Source organism: Telopea speciosissima, chromosome 2 (assembly GCF_018873765.1).
Source record: "Telopea speciosissima isolate NSW1024214 ecotype Mountain lineage chromosome 2, Tspe_v1, whole genome shotgun sequence".
NCBI lineage: Eukaryota > Viridiplantae > Streptophyta > Magnoliopsida > Proteales > Proteaceae > Telopea > Telopea speciosissima.
This window is the reverse complement of record NC_057917.1, coordinates 32,985,415-33,005,363: the sequence shown is the minus strand read 5'-3', so window position 1 is coordinate 33,005,363 and position 19,949 is coordinate 32,985,415. Positions and strand designations below refer to the sequence as shown.

At 43.1% G+C, this 19,949-nt stretch overlaps 1 protein-coding gene across 4 annotated transcripts in view; it reads right to left on the bottom strand.

The window, feature by feature from the left end:
- The window catches only part of LOC122651975 (probable UDP-N-acetylglucosamine--peptide N-acetylglucosaminyltransferase SPINDLY), a 105,022-nt gene that overhangs the window by 65,426 nt on the left and 19,647 nt on the right, over nt 1–19,949 (bottom strand). For 3 of the 4 annotated variants that reach the window (XM_043845572.1, XM_043845574.1, XM_043845573.1), the window contains 3 exons: nt 10,615–10,734; nt 10,461–10,529; nt 10,215–10,296 (listed from right to left, as the gene is read on the bottom strand). In XM_043845572.1, coding sequence (XP_043701507.1) covers nt 10,215–10,296; nt 10,461–10,529; nt 10,615–10,734 — 271 coding nt within the window. The remainder of the gene's footprint in view (nt 1–10,214; nt 10,297–10,460; nt 10,530–10,614; nt 10,735–19,949) is intronic. The other variant, XM_043845575.1, reaches the window with a different exon arrangement.

The following is a 19,949-nucleotide window of genomic DNA, read 5'->3' as shown; positions in this document are numbered from 1 at the left end:
CCTTGGCCCACATTTATGCTGCCATTCAAAAAATGAAGGAAATGGTTAGAGCTGCTATACCTCGAAGTGCAAAGTCCTACATTAACATCATTGATGAGCAATGGGAAAAGCCCTTGAGTCATCCATTGCATAAAGCTGATGACTTCAACATACTTTACACTTTAAATGTTAAAATTTTTTTACATTTACATATTCAAAACCCAAAGGCATGAAGTCGCTAACAAATTATATTTGTGGTGTCTACTTTACCAGCATACTATTTGAATCCAAAGTATCAGTACTCCTATGATCTTGGGCTAGACACAGATTTGTTAGTGGGAGCTCAAGCTGTTATTGAGAAGTTGGAGCCCAATCCAAAGATACAAGCTACCTGCAATGATGAGGTGAGAGTATGGGGCTTTGGTACTTTGGTAGTTAGTTTTTGAATGTAATTACTAAATAGCAAATACTAATGCCTCTAACAAAGTTTGAAATTTAAAATGAAAATAGATCAAATACTTCAGAGAGGCCTCAGCAAGTTTCGGTCGACAAGCTGCAGTGGAGGGTAGACAAAAGTCAGACCCTGGTAGGTGGCATGATATTACATTTATGAATTATAATTTTATCCCTTTAGAATGTACATATTCTTAATATTCTATATTTGTAATGCAGCCGACTGGTGGGTGTTTTATGGAACAAGTTCACCCAATCTGAGGAAGGTAGCAGTGAGAGTGCTCTCACAAACTTGTTCATCCTCTAAATGCGAGCACAACTGGAGTACATTCTCTTTGATACATTTAAAGAGACGGAACAAATTGGGTAGCGAACGATTGAAGTAGCTTGTGTATGTGTACTACAATATGAGATTAAGGATGAGGCACATACGTGAAGGAATTGAAGCCAATGACAAAGAACCCATTGAACTGTCCAACATTTTCCAGGACGACTCGGATGATGATGAGGACCCCTTATTCCAGTGGGTGAGGGATCATGGTACACCCTATATGGATCAGCCTGGGGGTAGGCCCGACCCCACCATTGCGTCTGTAACCGGTACTGATGTTGAGGACTATATGTCGCAAGAGGGGCGTGCACATTCAGAGTCACCGAGACCTTTTGAGGCTGCTGTAGGAAGTCCTGCTGATGATGATGATGGTGGTGAAGGTGGTGATGGTGATGGTGGTGGTGGTGGTGGTGGTGGTGGTGGTGATGGTGGTGGCATGCAGAGTGGTGGTTATTATGATGATCGTCATGAGGGGATGCGCGAGCAGTACCAGTATGATGTGGAAACGCAAGCGGACCCTGTGCGTTTCACAGGTGAGTCTCAATTTACGCATGCCACTCAAGATCAAGACCATGGTGGCCACACTAAAACGTACAACGAGAAGAAGGGTCGCAAACACTCACATGCCTCAGAATGATGACAACAGTATGAACACCATGCTTGCAAGTTTCAGAAGCATGAGTATAAATACTACTAGTGAGCATCAGTCATGGCATTCATCTTAGCATCATCATGGCTATGAATAAGACTAGGAGAGCACCAGTTCTTAATATAGTGGCTATGGTCAGTTTGGGCAGTCAGCAGTTGAGTTAGACAATCAAAGCACTGGGTCAGGTTTTAGGTACATATTCCCAGTCCCAAACCAGCCATACATGCCTCAAACTCAATATGACAGTAACAGTGGATCTCACACCTCATACCAACAGCCTCCCATGTACCCTAGGATAGGGGGTTTGGTATATCTTGATGATAACACTTATATGGAGGCTGTCACACTATGTGCAACACTTCAGCAATTCTATAACATGGGAATTCTTTGTGAATCAATATGGGGAAGAATTCATTACTCGATCACATTTTATGTAACAAATTCAAAGAAGATTGATGTAATGTACTCTTTATTTGAATGTTTTGATTGCTATGTACTAAATTAAATGTTTTGATTGCTAATTTGTTATGTATTACTAAATTATGTGTAGAGTAGGTTGTTTTAGTACAACTCGTCGCCTACCAACCTATGGTCCAAAGTGAAACTCATATTTGGACTTGTTTTTTGGAAAATCCAGGCATGCCATTGTGTTTAAATGGCCTGAAATAGGCTGAATACCAAGTTTCAGACCCAAAATATGTGTAAAACCCACCGAGTTGGGGGTCCGAGTCCAAAAAAAAATGCAGAATCTCGTCGAGATCTTGACTCATCTCGGTTTTCCAAGGGACTAAGACCCGAGTTTTCGAACTACGGTCAATGTGATCATCTGGATGCTTATTGTACACCAAAATATCATCAAACTAAACAACCAGAAATTTATCAATGAAAGGACAAAGTATCTGTGTCATTACTCTCATGAAGGTGCTAGGTGCATTAGTCAGACCAAATGGCATAACCTTCCATTCGAACAAGCCATCCTTGGTCTTAAATGTCGTCTTCCACTCGTCTTCAGGCCGGATACAAATTTGATGGTAACCACTCCGTAGATCAATCTTAGAGAAGATCTTAGAACCGGACAGCATGTCTAACATATCATCAAGCCATGGAATGGGGAACCTGTACTTGATGGTAATTTTGTTGATTTCTTTGCTGTCTACTCACATACGCCAAGAACCATCTTTGCTGGTATAGCGCAAGGGTTGAGGTTCTCTTGAATGAACCATTTCTTCAGTAACTCTTCTACCAGTCTCTTTAGTTCTTCATGCTCTGTAGCGCAAAGTCGATAGGCGGGCAGATTAGGCAATACTGAACCAGGTACGAAGTCTATAGCACGTTGGATGTCACATACAGGAGGTAATTCATCAGGCAGATCCTCCGGAATTACATCAGAAAAGTCGGACAGCAGTTCTTTAATGGGTGGTAAAAGTTGTACTTCCGGCTGTGGAGTGGCTTCTTTGGTAACCAATGCCAAAATCAACCTGAATCTTTGATGATTTTCTCAAACTCTTTTTGTGGAACAGCAAGTAGTTTCTTCCCATGACCAGTACCCTTTTGATTGGTGCACAAGGACTGTAGTTGGCGCAATTCAGCAGACAAATTAAGAGGATAGAACACTGTTTGCTGCCCCTTATGTTGGAATATGCACAGGGTTCTTCCTTCCACTAATTGTAACATCATTATCATATAACCATGGCCTTCCCAGTAACACATCTTTCATCCACATGGGAATCACATCACACCATATGTCTTCTGAGTAGCGATGGAGATGCAAAGGTACTGAGCAGCACTGGTTTACCTCAATCTTATTGCTATTCAGTAGGGACACTTTATAGGATTGTGGATGTTTTCACTTTTCAGTCTTCAATCCAGCCCTTTTCACAAAAAAAATTAAGAAACAACGTTAACACCACTACCACTATCAACAATAACCTGGGCGTTATGATCTCCTAAACAAATGCGAGTGAAAAAGATGCAAGTGCATCACCAGTCTTCCCCTTTGGTTTCAGCCACCAAGACTCTAGTAACCACATGAATTTCACGGGTATCTTCATCATCAAGCACATCATCATAATAACCAGCTTCATAATCCCCATCATCTATAGGGTAAGGATGCAAGCCATCATCTTCTTCAGTTGTATCTTCCTTTTCAGCAACAGCAATAGGCTTTCTACGATGAGGGCAGTCCTTGGCATAATGTACAATGTCCTGGCAGTGGAAACAGCGGACCTTGTCTGTACTAACCATAGGTGCCTTGCCCTTTTTATCAATCCATGGGGGAGCTGCAGGACATGAAGAAGGTCCAGCAGTGGAAGCGCCAGTAGTCAAAGGTTTGGATGCTGGAAAAAATTTCTTGTTGTCGACAGTAGGAGTAGCAAACCGTTTACCAGGTGGCGGCAATAGATTACCTCCCTTTCCTCATCGTCCTCCAGCACCCCAAGCTCTTCAAGCTTCCTGGAGGTTACTGGAAGAACCACCAAAGCAGAGCCCAACTCCACATGTTTTCCATCCTTTCTTCTGTCTGCAGCTCTTTTCTTTTTCTTTTTACTCCCCATTTCCGCGAACCTCGAAGTTTTTTGCTAGAACCCGTTATATTTTGGTCTGTTATTGAATTCAACTGTTTCATTTTGTTTGGCCTTGATAACATTTTTACACGTTTCATTTATACTACATGTGATGGAGAATACATGTCCCTCACATTGACGATAATCTGAAATACTTGTTTAATTTATCTTCATTATTTGTTTAGTCAAGTGATCAGTCAGCTGATGTTATCACTAACGGTCTTTGTCGTAAGTTATTTTCTTCTGTGATTAGCAAGTTGCGCATGCTTGATATATATGCACCAACTTGAGGGGGAGTGTTGTAATGGGTACAAGGGTAATATTGTCTATAGGGGTATTATTGTCTTTGTACCAGTTCTGGAATGTTCCTCCTCCTATTATAAATAAAGAGGCTGTGAGCACATTGTTCAAAAGCCAGTATTCACAAAATTCCACATAAGGTATGGTCCTATGATGCATCATGTATTGATATTAGAAAAGTTGTTTTCTTTTTTTCTTTTTTCTTTTTTTTCTTTTCTTTTTTTTTTTTTTTTTTTTTTGTGGGGGGGGGGGGGTGGGGTGGGGAACTAACACTAGACCGCTTTGACCGCCTAAGTGCTTAGACAGGCCTCCACCACCTTGGACCACCATGCCATTGTCACAACTATGACTGCCAAAGTACCAACCTTATACAGCAGTGATTTGGCCTAGAAAAAATTGAGTTTTTCAACCTTCACTGCTGAAACCAGACGAAATGAGTTCAACCCATTTCACTTGAAGTATGGAATTTATACTAACCTTCGAATAGTTTTGACTGAAATATTGGTGAAATGAAACAAAAGGCCAAAATTTTGGTGGAACGCCAAAATTTCAGTTGAAATATCAATATTTCGGTTGGTTTCGTGAAATTTCATTGAAACCTTGTACCATGATCACGGGTTTTAATTAATTGTTACAAATTCATTGACTTGTAATTCATTAAGGTATATACATGCGGAGGAGAAATATCAATTTTGATTTAAGTGCACCCCATAATCCCTAGGAGTAAAATCCATCAAAGTGAATCGGCTTCAATATTGTTGAATTGTGGAATTGAACATGGACCTAATGCAGATCTCATCACAAAGGAGGAGAAAAAGAACTTCAGCAAAAAGTCCATCAAGTTTAGCCCACAATGGAAGCCTAGCTGGGCCTTGCTGTTTCTGTTGTGTGGTCCAAGTATTGGAACAGGTTTGAGTATTATAAAGTCGGTCCATTAGTCCTTGCGTGGGGCCTATTAGTAGTAGTTAGTTTCTATTTTTGTTATTAAATTACTATTTGTCCTAAAGTTGTTAAGTTAGTTTTTATTTTGGTGTTTAAGGTTTGTTTTAGAAGGCTGGACTTTAGTAAGCCTTATTAGTTAGGGGTGTCAATAATGCCCAGCTGGCCCGAACTTGCCCGAACCCGCCCTGAGCCCGGCCCGGACCCGACCCTGATCTGCCAGCCCAAAGGGCGGGTTAGGGTTGAGTTTTTGTCTGACCCTGGCAGGGTCGGGTTCGGGATAAGACCTCGGGCTTAGCCCGGCCTGGCCCGGCCCAGACCGGACCCGACGCTGTATTTGTTATGGGCATATATACATTGTAAGAATGTATTATATCATAATGGAAAAGACAAAAACGCCCATAACAGATGGGTAAACCAGTAAACTAAACCCTAAATCCCTTTTCATTTTTCACTCTTCATCCATGATTCCACATCCCTTGAGGAAAGCTGCCGCTCATGCCTGACTGCTTTCCTCTTCCTCCTCCCCTGCTTCGTCACTCTTGACGATCAAGGCATCAAGCTTCAGTCTCTTGACACAGGTATGTTCGTCTTCCTCTTCTGCTGTGCCCCTTTCCATCTTCCTTTAAGTTCTGTTGGTTACTTGGTTAGGCTCTCGCCGTTCTCTCAACAGCTTGATTCAGAATTAAATCACCCAACCACACATCCTCAGAATCTCTAGAGCCATAACAGAATCCATTAAGAGCTCCCACATCTAATTTCCGAAGCAAATTTGCTTCTAACAACCAAAAAAAATTCAAATTTGTTGGGAAGTAATACAGACAAGAACCCTTACGATATAAGAGAGAGCAACATCAGGGTCGATGCTTGCGTTGTCGTCCTGGTAATCGCAAGCCTCGCCTTCTTCGAGTTCAATCTCTTCCATCTCTCCTCCAACAGCAAACCCTAACCCCTTCCTCCCATCCCAACTCCCTACAGAGAGCATCAAAACCCCACAAATTCCCTACCCAAACAACCACCTTCCCTAAAATTCCACATCACTTGAAACCAAAAAAATTGGCCGAACTCAACTCTGAAAAAACAGATCTAAACCCATCTCTTTACTGTTTTACCCCATTTTGCTCTTGTTTTCTTTGTTTTTTTGACCATCTCTTTCAGTTCCAGTAGTCATTTGCTTTCTCTTACTTCAATTTGAACATGAATCTCTCTCTTGTCGGAACAAACTAATTAATTGATCTTCTAATTAGTCATTACTTATTAATTAGATGGTTTATTTCAGGGGGATTTTTAATTTCCATAATTTGGGTCAGATTGAAAAATGAGAAGCTCCCTCCACGACACTTCCCATCTGTTGTTTACATAAGTGAAAAGTAGAAAGTTTTGGTTGTGAGGGTACCGGACTTTGTTTACTGACATTTGTTCACAGGATTCTAGGCTTCTAGCTAGGTGTTGGACATGGTCTGGTATCCCAAATTGCTGTAAAGGTACCATTGGTCAGACCATATGTTTATAATATTTCCATCCCTCCCTCACCCTCAAGCATTTCAATTTATTTTGGCACTGTTCTAATACCTTATGGGATGGATCTCAGGATCTGACCCACTCTAAACACAATCAATTTCTACTATTAGTTAAGTCATATGAAATTGTAAGGCCATTAACAAAGAAAAAAAAATTGGTGCCCACCCACATAGACAAGGTGATTTGGCATTTTAACTGGTTTATATAGTTGGAGAATTCTTTGTACGAGTTGTAAGTCAAATTTGATGACACGTCTCAATTTAATGATCCACCATGTATCAGGTTTTCTTTTTGTTTTTGGATAATCTTTGTTATTGAAATAATTTTTGTAAAGAATTGATTGTTTCAAACAATTTTAAATCACTATGACATTAACTAGAGAAATTAAGTTGATATTAAATTTGAAACATGACTAGATAATAGTGAGGATATTGAGAAGAGGACCACTACATTTGGGTACTTATCAAGCTACCAAGTGGGATAGTGCTTATCAATTGAAGTGGGCATGGGGAACCCTTTTTCCTTTTTTCTTTTTGGGTTTTGGTGTAATCTTTTTCCTAACATTATGGTTAGTGCCAGAAGAAAAGAGCAGATAGCAATACATTGTAGATGAAAATGGCCTCTTCAATATGGGAAAAGCAGTACAAAAAGTGCACAATTCAGTACAACAATGCAAGTGTTTTGATGTGGTTGTTGCCTTGTTGTGCACTTGGGCTAGTTTAGTATGTATTAAGCTCAGATTTATTTATTTATAGATTTTTTTTTGGAGAAAGATTTTCACCACTCAAGTGATGACTGACCTTATAATTGGATTCTTGGAGAGTGTTATACTTTTTACCCCTATTGTATGTGATTGAAGGCTGAAATAAACATTTTTCAGTCCGATTTGATGGTTAGATATTGAGGTTTAACTTATCACTATCTCTTTATGCCCAAGATGCACCATTAGCCCTGTAAAGACTCATTTCCGTTCTCATTCTTCTATAGAGGCCAGAGACTTAGATTTAGAAGGACATTCTAAAAAGATTTGGACAGATATTTTATGAGACATATCCTCTAATCTAGGGTACAGTTCCAATTTTTTTTTTTTTAAGATTTGCCATCTAAAAAGATCATTAGCAGAAATATCTAAGAACCTTCATGCATGTGAATGATCTTATCCAAATGATCCATTGTTTTTTTTTTTTTTGTTTGGTGAATAAAAAATGTATTACCAACGAGGAGAAAAAGGAACGAGGGGGGGGGGGGAATATACAAAGGGAGAAGAGGGGGAAGGGGAAGCGAACCAGCTAAAGGGTTCTCAAAATAGTGCTATCTAAACCCCAGAATACAACAATATGCCTGTTCCTTGGGGTATCTAGAATGGCTTTCAAAGGCAAAACACCAAGCATTAAGGAGACGTCAAAAAAGATGGCTTTCCAAATCAAGTCGAATGAACGAGAGTTGGAGGTCCATCTCCTAAGGTTCCTTTCCATCCAAATGTGATACAGGGCCGCACCAAACACAAGCTTGCCAATAGTGTCGCCTATAGTTTGCCCAGGAAAGCTCATGCCCAACCAAAGCCACTCTCTAGCAAAGGGGAGTGGTCTCCTTTTGCGAGGCCAAATAAAAGAAAGGGCTTTTTTCCAGTCAAAAAATAGGTGGTCAATGTCTTCATGGCCGGTCCAGCAAAAGATGCAAGAGAGGGAAACTGGGATTCTTCTGTGAAGAAGGAATCTTGGGTTGGGAGGCAAAGTCTGAGGGTTCTCCAGGCTAGGAAGCTATGTCTAGGGATGTGACCTTTGAACCAAACTAGCTTGTGCCAAACGACAGTCAGGGCTTGGGATCTAGCTAGGTTCCAGGCTGAACTGAAAGTGAAAAGGCCATTTGGGGAGGGAAGCCAGATGGTCTTGTCCGCTTGGGTTGGGGGGGGGGGGGGAGGGGGGGAAGGGGAGGGAGGGAGTTCCAGAAACGGGAGAAGGTGAGGGGGAAGGGGGAGAGGGGGGACCAAGTGTCGTGGGCAATGATGGCAGAGAGAGGGGCGGACTTGGGTATGCCGGAGGAATAAACAGCTCTAGCACCAAGGAAGTTATAAAGAACCCCATTGGGGTGCCATGGGTCAAGCCAGAGGGAGATTGAGGACCCATCAGAGATAGTGGAGGAGATGGCACTAAGGGCCAGAGGGTGGAGAAGGAGGATCTTGTGCCAGATCCAGGAGGAATCAGAAGGGATGGGAGCAGTCCAGATGGAATCCTTTTTAAGGAGGTGGGAGTAGACCCAATTAACCCAAATGGAATCGTGCTTTGAAGAGATTTTCCATATCAACTTCAGAATACCCGCGGTGTTGGAGTCACGGATACGACGAATTCCTAGGTCCCGCAGTGTTGGAGTCACGAATACCCGCGGTTTAGGTTTAGGTCCCTAGGGTTAGGTTAGGGTTTAGGGCAGGCCCAGCCCAACCCGACCCATTGACACCCCTATTATTAGTTTCTTTTTTGAAAGAGTTTCTATTTCCTAAGATTCCAAGGTTGTAAGGGATATTCTAGGCCATGCAAGGAAGGCTTCTACATTGTTCTTTTCCTAAAGCTATAAGGAGGGGGAGAACTAACCCACGATTTTGATGAAAGTTTTTAACCATGGCTTTAGCATGCTTCATCTGTGAGATTCACATTTCCATGACTGTTTCTGCACGGTGAGATGCTGATCCAGGCTTGAACGAGAAGTTCAAGTCATATCCCTACCCTTCTATCTTCTTCTTTCTTCCTTCATTATTTCTAGCAACACCAGTAGTATAGCTCTCTGTTTTCTGATGATTTTGGTTAATGTTTTGTGATTATTAAAGGGTTTTCATTGCCATTAAGTGAGGATTAAATCAACACACTTGAAGTTCTGAAGGGCTTTCTGCAACCAAACCCGACTTGTGGTAGCCCTGTTATGTCCTTTGGCTGCAACAGTGAAGTGCTAATATATCTTCATCTAGCCCTTGAATCTCTGAGATATTTTGGGGTTAACACCTAGAGTGGCCAGACACTCCTACTGGTATAAACTTGGCCCTGATCAGACCTGTAGTTTGGTTGTTCTGGGTAGTTACTAATTCTGAATTTTTAAGTTTCAATTTTGAGCCAGCAGCTTAACTCCATATCCAACTGTTGCATTGTTATGAGATTTTGGGCAGTTGTTCTTCCATACTAGCTCTAATCTCGACTTGACTTGGAGGCTGCTCTGAACTGTCGTTTGACTGCTATTACATTACTCCTATTCTGGTCTCTAATTTTGACCTGCGGTTCTGCCTGTTGGGTGGGATTCTGAAATCTACTATGGTGTAAGATTGAATCCCTCAGGACCTTTACCAGTATAAATGGTTCTGGTTAGTAACACCAAACTCAAGCACAAGGAATCAAGTAAGCAGCTGAGAAACTCTTGTATTGAGAAGTTATGACCATATTAAAAAGGAAGAATTGGCTGCAAGGTGAGAGGAGAGTGCTGGAGAGAAAAAAACTACCTAAGTTGTTGTATGCTTCAGCATATGTGGGATTTGCAACTATAGCTTTCTCAATCATGGTTGCTGCAGCATCCAATTTACCCTATGCATATACAGAGAATTTTAGCAATCACAAACACATGTAATCAGTTCAATATTCAAATACATATTAAACACATGTAATCAGTTCAATGTTCAAATACATATTAAACACATGTAATCAGTTCAATGTTTAAATAGATATGAATTCATGTATAAATAATAGACCTGGACAGTGTATACAACGCCAAGGTTGTTTAGAGACTGACAGAAATTTGGTTTGATTGACAAAGCCATCTGCAAAGTCCAGAAACAATTCAAGATCATGGTTTTCCAAGAAAGAGTTAAGATGTAATGATGTAACACTATAGCTGAAACTTGCCTGATAACACTCCAAGGCTTTGTCAAGGTTGTCTCTGTCCTTGTAGATTACTCCTAAATTGTTGCATGCCTCTGCACAGTGGGGATTGAAGTGCAATGCAAGTTCATAGAACACAACTGCCTACATGAATAGAAATTTGTTCTAAATTGTCTTTAGTGACATAAAACTGCTGGAAAATATAAAATTACAAACACAACAACTGACATAAACATGGCACAGGTAAAGCTTCTAGGTAGATAAAACAAACAGGTGAACATATTCGAACAGTGCCAATAATTATTACTAAACCTGCTTTCTCTTCTCCTTTTTTCTTTTTTTTTAACCCGAATATTACCTGGGACCCGGGCCAGCCCCTAGAATTTTATTGATAATCAATAATAATAAAGAATACAAGGGGAGGACATACTACCTTATCCCAACCCAATGAGCAATGACACTCTTGGCGTCACTGCAACTCTACAAGGGGAACAAAATCACAAGTGCTATTTCCTGAGAATCGGCAGACCAGCCTTGTCCTCTCGAAGAATACCCTGAAGCATCCCGGAAGGGAGAAAGCCCTGTTGGAAGATGTTAGACGACTAAGAGTCGCAAGTAAGGTTTGCCAACCAATCAGCCGCCCTGTTGCTTTCACAAAACGCAAAGGTCACGGAAGCGGCAAAAGAAACCAAATCCAGCACCTCCCGGAACCAGTACCAACCCTTCCACAAGGTACACCTCTTTTGGTTAACCATTCTGACTGTGGACTCGGAGTCCAAATTAACCACCATGTCGAAAAGACCTAAGTCCTGGCAAAGCGCCAAACCATCCCTCAATGTTCTTAGTTCAGCTATCGAATTAGTGCAAGCACCATAAAAATTTGAAAAGGCTGCCAGGACTACACCATTCGAGTCCCTGATGACCCCTACACCCCCTCCATAGCCCGGATTGCCCCGACAAGCACCATCCACATTAAGCTTTACCGAAGCAAAGGGAGGACACCAATAAACTGGTAAAGGGCGCGTCAGCTTGGGTGTTGGGGCCAAGAGCCCAAAACACTGTAGAATCACGCTGTCCCTTACCGAGCCCAACCGGCCAACCTTGGAGGGTAGTTGAACCTCCTTCACCCAAGCTTTAATACACTCAACTATTGAACCAGCAGTGTGGCACCTTTCCCCGTGCCTTCTAAAGTTTCTCTCCTTTCAGAGCTCCCAAATGATCAACAAAGGCAAGATTCCTGTGATATAAGCACTAAGGCTTTTACCACTCGCTGAAACCTGCCAAAGAGCGATTCTGCCTCTGACACCCTGAGAGGGAACGGGAGCGATGTCAAAAATACGAGAGAAGTAACCCCATACCTTGGAAGCCGTACCACCCGACACCAGACAGTGATCAATAGACTCCCTCCGAGGACTCCCACAACAGCTGCATTTCGAAGCCAGGGGAATTCCCACCAACATTAAAGAATCATCTGTGGGAATCCTTCCATTAAGGAGCTGCCAAGAAAAAAATGCCACCTTCAAGGGAACAGAATGGTTCCATATCCACTTCGCATAAGGGATCACAGGTGAAGCACTCCTCACTTTGTTCCAAGCCGACCTAGTTGTGAAACAACCATTGCTAGCGGGGGGTCCATGCCAAGACATCACATCTATCAGAGAGAGCAAAATTAGCAAGAGTAATGCTCTCCTTGATAGCAGCCAAATCAATGTGAGCTAGAATGTCCTGCCTCCAAGCTCCATCCTCCCCCAAGGCATCCTTGACCCGCAAATCCAAGTCTCCTAACAGCCCATTGTCAACATGGTCAATCAGAGGGCCAACGCCAGACCAGTCATCCAGCCAGAAGGAAATATTGCTAGATCCAAGCAACCACCTAGACTTCTCCATTAAGAAGCCCTTAAAAGCCAAAGTACTACGCCAAGATTTTGAACCAACACCATGTGAACCTGCTAGAGCAACATGGAAGTTTCTAAAGAACTTAGCCCTGAAAAAATCACTCCACAGAGAGCGCTCTGAAAGGACCCTCCAAGGCCCTTAAGCCTAAGTGAAAGGCCAACATCCTCCAGACACCTAACCCCCAGCCCCCCTTCATCAAATGGCCTACAGATCTTCCTCCAACACACCCAGTGCCTACGTTTTCCCCACTCTGAGCTGCCCCACAAAAAATCAGCAAAGATCCCATATAATCTTCGAATGACTGCCTTGGGAGGAACCAGTGTTGCGAGAATGTGGATGGAGATGGAAGAGAGAACATGTTTCAACAAAGTAACGCGGCCCCCAGATGATATAAGCCTTCCCTTCCAGCCTGCCACCCTATTTCTTATCTTTTCAACAAGACTGTCAAAATAGCAAATCTTCAGCCTTCCAGAGTGGAGTGGTGCCCCCAAATAGGTAATTGGGAGCGTCTTTCTAGAGAACCGAGTCACCACCCCTACCATCTGGGCTCTCGCCAAAGAGACCTTGTCTCCCAACACAAAGCAGCTTTTTTGTCTATTTACCAGCTGTCCCGAAAAACCTTCATATCTGCCAATAAACCCCATAACTTGCTTGAAAGAACTCTTCAAACCCCTAGTGAAGATACTGGTGTTGTCAGCAAAAAGGGAATGCAAAATCCCAGGGCAGCCCCTCGGTAGCTGGAAGTAGGACGCATGCCCCTCCACGAAAAGACTTTTGATGCCCCTGCTCAGCACCTCCTCTGCCAAAATAAAAAGTGCAGGTGATAAGGGATCCCCTTGCCTCACCCCCTGGTAGACTTGAAAAACCGGATTGACTGCCAACCAACAAAATTGAGAACCAACAATTCTCCACAGTCTTCCTGATTAAGGCAATCCAGGCTTCACTTAACCCAAATCTGGACAGAACCAGCCATAGGAACTTCCACTCTAACCGGTCATAGGCTTTTGCCATGTCTAGCTTAAGGATCACATTACCCCCTCGAGCCTTCCTATTCAAGTCTTGAGCAACCTCTTGGACAATAGAGATATTATCATGGATATACCTGCCTTATACAAAAGCACCCTGTTACTCCTCTACTAAGGATGGGAGCAGCCCTAACAACCTGGAAACAAAGATCTTGGCAATAATCTCGTAAGAAAAGTAACAAAGGCTAATAGGGCGGAAGTCAGCCATTACCTCAGGGTTGTCCTTCTTGGGAATAAGCACCAGATTGGCCGAGGTGAAGCTTCTAGGAAGCACCCCACCCTCGAAGAAATCCACCATAGCAGCCCAAACATAATGGCCCACCACCTCCTAGCAAGCCGTGAAAAAGTACCCAGAAAAGCCATTGGGGCCCGGCGCACTATCACTCGACAAGGAGAAAACAGCCCCCTTCACCTCCTCCAATGAGGGGATAAGCAGGAGAAGCATTCTCAGTCTCCATCACTACTGTGGGTATCAAAGACAGCAAACTTTCATCAACCAAACAACCCTGAGAAGCAAAGACTCCTGAGAGAAGTGACGCACCGCCTCAACCTGCACCCCATCAGGGTCAGAGATCCACTCACCATCTTCTCCTTTGATTTTATTTACCCTGGCCTGTCTTTGCCTGACATTAACCATGGAATAGAAGAACTTCGTATTACGATCCCCCTCCTTTAACCAAGTAACTCTGGACTTTTGTTTCCAAAAGATTTCCTCCTGAAGCAATACCCCCTGCAGGACATTCCTGGCCTCCTCCAGCGCCTCCCTAGCCTCCTCACTGGCTCCCTGATCAAAGGCCGCCTCAGCCCTGCTCACCAAGTCCTCCGCATCCCTAACCTTCTAATGCATATTGCCAAGACCTCCTCATTCCACTTACAAAGAGCACCACAAAGCCTCTTGAGCTTCAAGATCAACCCAACAAGGGGGGTGTTAAGAGTACTTAGTTTCAGGGGTATATTTGTAGTTAGACACTTATGTATTTTATGGGCTATTTGTATTAGGCTAAGGTCCTGAGTGTAATTAGATATTCTTCTCAATATAAAGTTGTTTGTCTCAAGTTGAGAGACATAACAGATTACACCAAATCGTGTTTGAACTTTGCCTCCCTTGGAGCTTTTCTTCTCTCTTCTCTTTCTCCTCTAAAACCTAACATGGTATCAGAGCACTTTCTTCCTGGAGTTTGAAGGTTGTGTGGAAGGCTGGAGTGAGCTGCAATCTCCTTGTTCTTGCTGGTTTGCGAAGGAAACCTTGGGGTATCTTCACCAAGCTTCTCCTTCCTTGTTTGACAACCAAATAGGGAGCAACCAGATGCTCTAGCATCGTTTGGAAGTCTTCTTCCTTATCATTTGATCCTCTCAAGTCTGTGGTAGCATCGAGAGGAGAGAATCGAGTTTCGGCCAGGACAGTTTTTTCTCCCGTTCCATGGCCATCTCTTGGAGTGATCCAGCTCTTAGTTTGAGCTTTGTTTCTTTGCTTTCTTTGGGCCATACAGCATCGTTTTGGGTAAGGAAGACTTACCCTTGTTGCTCCGCTTGTGTCTTTGCTAAGTTTGGGTTTTACAAGCCTTTTTCAGTTTTTCTGGTCTCTGTTTTTGCTTTTTTGCTTTGTGTTCAAGGAGCAGTGGCTGTGGTTGAAATACTGCTGTTTGGACTTATTAAGCATTTGATTTGAGTTAAATATGGGCGACAAAAATGAGTAAACAGCCTTGCCTTTGTCTGTGGACCCACTTGCTGCATCATCCTCTGTCCCTTCATATGAGAACCCCAATGTGCAGCTTTCCATTGTCAAGTTGGACAATACCAATTAACTAGATTGGTCTCGATCCATGAAACTGATCCTTAGGTGTAGGGGAAAGATGGGGTACATAAATGGCAGCATCAAGGCACCTCTTCCTACCGATCAAGGGTATTCCAAATGGGACACTGAGAACTCTCTGGTGATGGCTTGGCTTCTTTTCTCAATGAAGCCTAAGATTGGACGGAGGTTTATGGGTAAAAAGACTGCCAAAGATATTTGGAACAGTGTTTAATTGATCGTGTTGGAGACTCTACAAAGGTGTACCAACTTCTCCAACAGATTGTTAGCCTACGCCAAGGTGATAGAAGCATCTCTGACGACTATTGTCTTGTTGTGGGCCTGTGGGAGGAGTATGATCACTATAGAGATCTTCAGTTGTGTCCTGATGATGAAGTCAAGGTACACAGGTTGTTTGAGAAGGAGAGGGTACTATTTCTTCTTAGAGGCCTAAATCCTAAATTTGAGCCTCTAAGGGTACAAATCCTTGGCTGACCTAGTCTTCCTTCACTGGAGGAGGTGTGTGGATATCTACAGAGTGAGGAAACCCGTAGGGGTGCCATGGAGACTAGTATCAACACCACTGTTGAGCGCTCTGCTCTTGTTTCTTCCATCCCTCAGAACTCCACTAAGGGAGCTGATAAGGGGGCTGCTAAGGGGTCTTCGAAGAGCCGATTCTTATGTGACCATTGTGGTAAAACTGGACATACGAAGGACTTCCGTTGGGATCTCCATGGGAAGCCCCCACCTGGTTCCACTGGGGGACTGAAGGGACAGCGGAAGAAGGGGCCTAAGGCTCATGTTGGGGTCATTGAAGCTGATTCATCCTGTCTTTCCCCAGTTGACATTGCTGCCTTTCGCCGGGTTGTAGCCCACCTGGACAGTTCACCTGCAGCTCCTACTTCTACTGCACTACAGGCCTCTTCCTCCTCCGGCATCACACCTTGGGTTATCGACTCGGGCGCCACGGATCATATGACTGGTAGGTCCCAGCTGTATAATTCCTACTCTGTTTGTTCTGGGAAAGATAAGGTAAAAATTGCCGATGGTACATTCTCTTCCATCTCTGGTAAGGGAGATATCCAGGTTACACCTTGTTTACCCCTGAAGTCTGTTTTTCATGTTCCCAACTTTGCTACTAACCTTCTTTCCGTTAGCCAATTGACTAAATCTTTGAACTGCTTTGTCACCTTCTTTCCTACCCATTGTCTTTTTCAGGATTTGATGACGAGGAAGGTGATTGGCAGTGGTCATGACGCTGATGGCTCATACGTTTTGGAGACTGGTGCTTCCTCTGTTGTACAACCTCAATCCTATGTTTGTGGGCTAGAAGGTGGATTTACTCAAGAGGATATTTTGCTTTGGCATCATCGGTTGGGACACCCTTCTTTTTCTGTCATGAGGAAACAGGTACCTCACTTGTTTACTTCCTTTCCAGTCTCTCATGTTTTTCATTGTGAACCTTGTCTATTTACCAAAAGTTGTAAAACAGTTTATACATCCAATGGTAACAGATCTACTTCGCCTTTTCATCTTATACATACTGATGTTTGGGGGCCTTCCCCTGTTACCTCTTTGCGTGGCTTCCGCTACTTTGTCTCTTTTATTGATGATTATTCTCGGGTTACTTGGGTGTACTTATTGAAACATAAAAGTGATGTCCATGTTGCATTTACAACTTTCTATGAGTTAGTGTATACCCAATTTCAAACCCGGATCCAAATTGTTCGTTCTGACAAAGGTGGGGAGTATATGTATAGTGGTTTGGAAACCTTTTTTTCTGACCATGGCATTATTCATCAGGTGGCCTGTGTTAATACCCCACAACAAAATGGGGTGGCTGAAACAAAAAATCGCCACCTTATTGAAGTGGCTAGGTCCCTTTGGTTTACCATGCATGTTCCCAAAACTTTTTGGTCTGATGCACTACTCACTACTGTCTTTCTTATTAATCGCATGCCGTCTAGTGTCTTACAATTTCAAGTTCCTCTTGATGTCCTACCCTCACGGTCTTCTTCATTCTCTCTCCCTCCAAAAGTGTTTGGTTGTATTTGTTATGTACATGTTAGCAAATCTGCCCGAACTAAATTGGATCCTAAGGCTCTAAAGTGCATCTTTCTCGGGTATTCCTCCACCTCCAAAGGATATAAATGCTATCATCCTCCCACTCGTCGGTGGCTTCTCTCCAAAGATGTCCGTTTCTTTGAAACCATACCTTTTTTTCAGTCACCTCTTCAGGGGGAGTGTTCATCGCTTGGTGGTGGTATTGCAGGTGAAGAGGTTCCCGAGTCTGTCTCACTTCCTATCTCCTATCCTGTTCCTATTTCACCTTTTCAGATTGACAAGGGAAAGAGAAGTTCTGTTGAGGGGGAGCCTTGTATAGAGAATGTAGTTGAGGGGGAGCATCCTTGTGTACAGGGGAACAAAGAACAGGGGGAGCTACTGGTGTATACGAAGGAAAGGAGAAATCCTGTTTCATGGCTGCCTATAAAGAAGACCTGCCAAAATCCTTCTTCATCACCTCATCCTGAGTCTCCATCCATCGAGACAGGTATACCTTCTTCTACTCCTATATCCTCAGACTTGGACCTTCCTATTGCCCACCGCAAGGGAACTCGGGCATGTACTAATCCCATTGCCAAGTTTGTTTCCTATGATTCTATTTCCCTTACAGGTATAGCCTTCTCTGTGTCTATCTCCTCCATATCTATTCCCAAGAATGTAGCAGAGGCTATAGCAGATCCAAAATGGAGAGAAGCAATGAACACAGAGATGTTGGCACTTAAGAAGAATCATACTTGGGACCTTGTTGAGCTCCCTAAAGGGAGAGTCCCTGTTGGGTGCAGATGGGTATTCACAGTCAAGTTCAAGTCTGATGGTACCGTGGAGAGATATAAGGCAAGACTTGTCGCTAAGGGTTATACACAGGTGTATGGCATTGACTTTCAGGAAACCTTTGCTCCAATGGCCAAGCACAACTCCATCCGGGTACTTCTCTCAATGGCAGCAAATCTTGATTGGCCTTTGTACCAACTGGATGTGAAGAATGCATTCTTACATGGTGACCTAGAAGAAGAAGTGTATATGCATCCTCCTCCTGGGTTCAAACATACTGGTGACAGTGGGAAAGTGTGTCGTCTTAGGAAGGCTCTTTATGGACTCAAACAGTCTCCTAAGGCTTAGTTTGAGAGATTTAGACAAGCTCTCCTGCAAAACGGATATACTCAAAGTCAAGCTGATCACACATTGTTTATACAAAGGAAGGACAGCACTATTACGGCTCTCATTGTTTATGTTGATGACATTGTGGTCACGGGAAACAGTGAAGCTGAAATCTCAAAGCTTAAACTTTACTTGTCTCGACAGTTTGAGATCAAGGACCTCGGTCCATTGAAGTATTTCATGGGGATTGAGGTTTCTAGATCCAAGCAAGGGATCAATGTTTGTCAAAGGAAGTTTGTTCTTGATCTTCTTACAGAGACAGGCTACTTGGGATGTAAACCAGTCTCCTCCCCCATTGAGCAGAATCACAGACTAGGGGAAGATTGTAGTGAACCGCTTGTGGATGCTGAAAAATACTAGAGATTAGTAGGCAAGCTAATCTACCTTTCCCTCACGGACACGACATTACCTATCTTTGTGGGAGTGGTGAGTCGGTTTATGCATGCCCCAAGGTGGGACATCTTGATGCGGTTCTGAGATCCTCAGTACTTGAAGTCATGTCCTAGAAAGGGTCTTCTCTTTTCTAGGAATAGTCTGAGAATTGAAGTATATACAGATGCAGATTGGGTCGGGTCTATTTCTGATAGAAGATCCACCTCTGGCTACTGTACATTTGTTGGGGGAAACTTAGTCACCTGGAGAAGCAAGAAGCAACCTGTGGTAGCTAGGTCAAGTGCTTAAGCAGAATTTAGGGTCATGGCTCATGGTATGTGTGAAATCTTGTGGTTGAAGAAGCTTGTCCAAGAATTGGGGTTTGAGACGACAGAACCTATGAGTTTATACTGTGACAACAAGGCAGCCATAAGTATTGCACATAATCCAGTCCAACACGACCGGACAAAGCATGTTGAGGTTGACAGGCACTTCATCAAGGAGAAGATAGAGTCTAAGACTATTTGTACCCCTTTTGTGAAGACAAGTGAACAAGTGGCAGACATATTCACCAAAAGACTTAGTTCTCATCACTTCAGTTTTATGTTAGACAAGCTGGGTATGTATGACATATACCACCCAGCTTGAGGGGGAGTGTTAAGAGTACTTAGTTTCAGGGGTATATTTGTACTTAGACACTTACATATTTTATGTGCTATTTGTATTAGGCTAAGGGCCTGAGTGTAATTAGATATTCTTCTCAATATAAGGTTGTTTGTCTCAAGTTGAGAGACATAATAGATTACACCAAATCGTGTTTGAACTTTGCCTCCCTTGGAGCTTTTCTTCTCTCTTCTCTTTCTCCTCTAAAACCTAACAGGGGGAACCGGCCACCGGTTCAGCCCATTGCCCCTTGACAAAGTCAAGAAACCCCGGGTGCAACAACCACATCTGTTGGAATTTAAATCAGAAAATGCTCGGTTGCAAGTAGCAAAGGAGAGCCAAATAGGAGCATGATCAGAACACGTACGAATAAGGTGGTTCGCCTCACA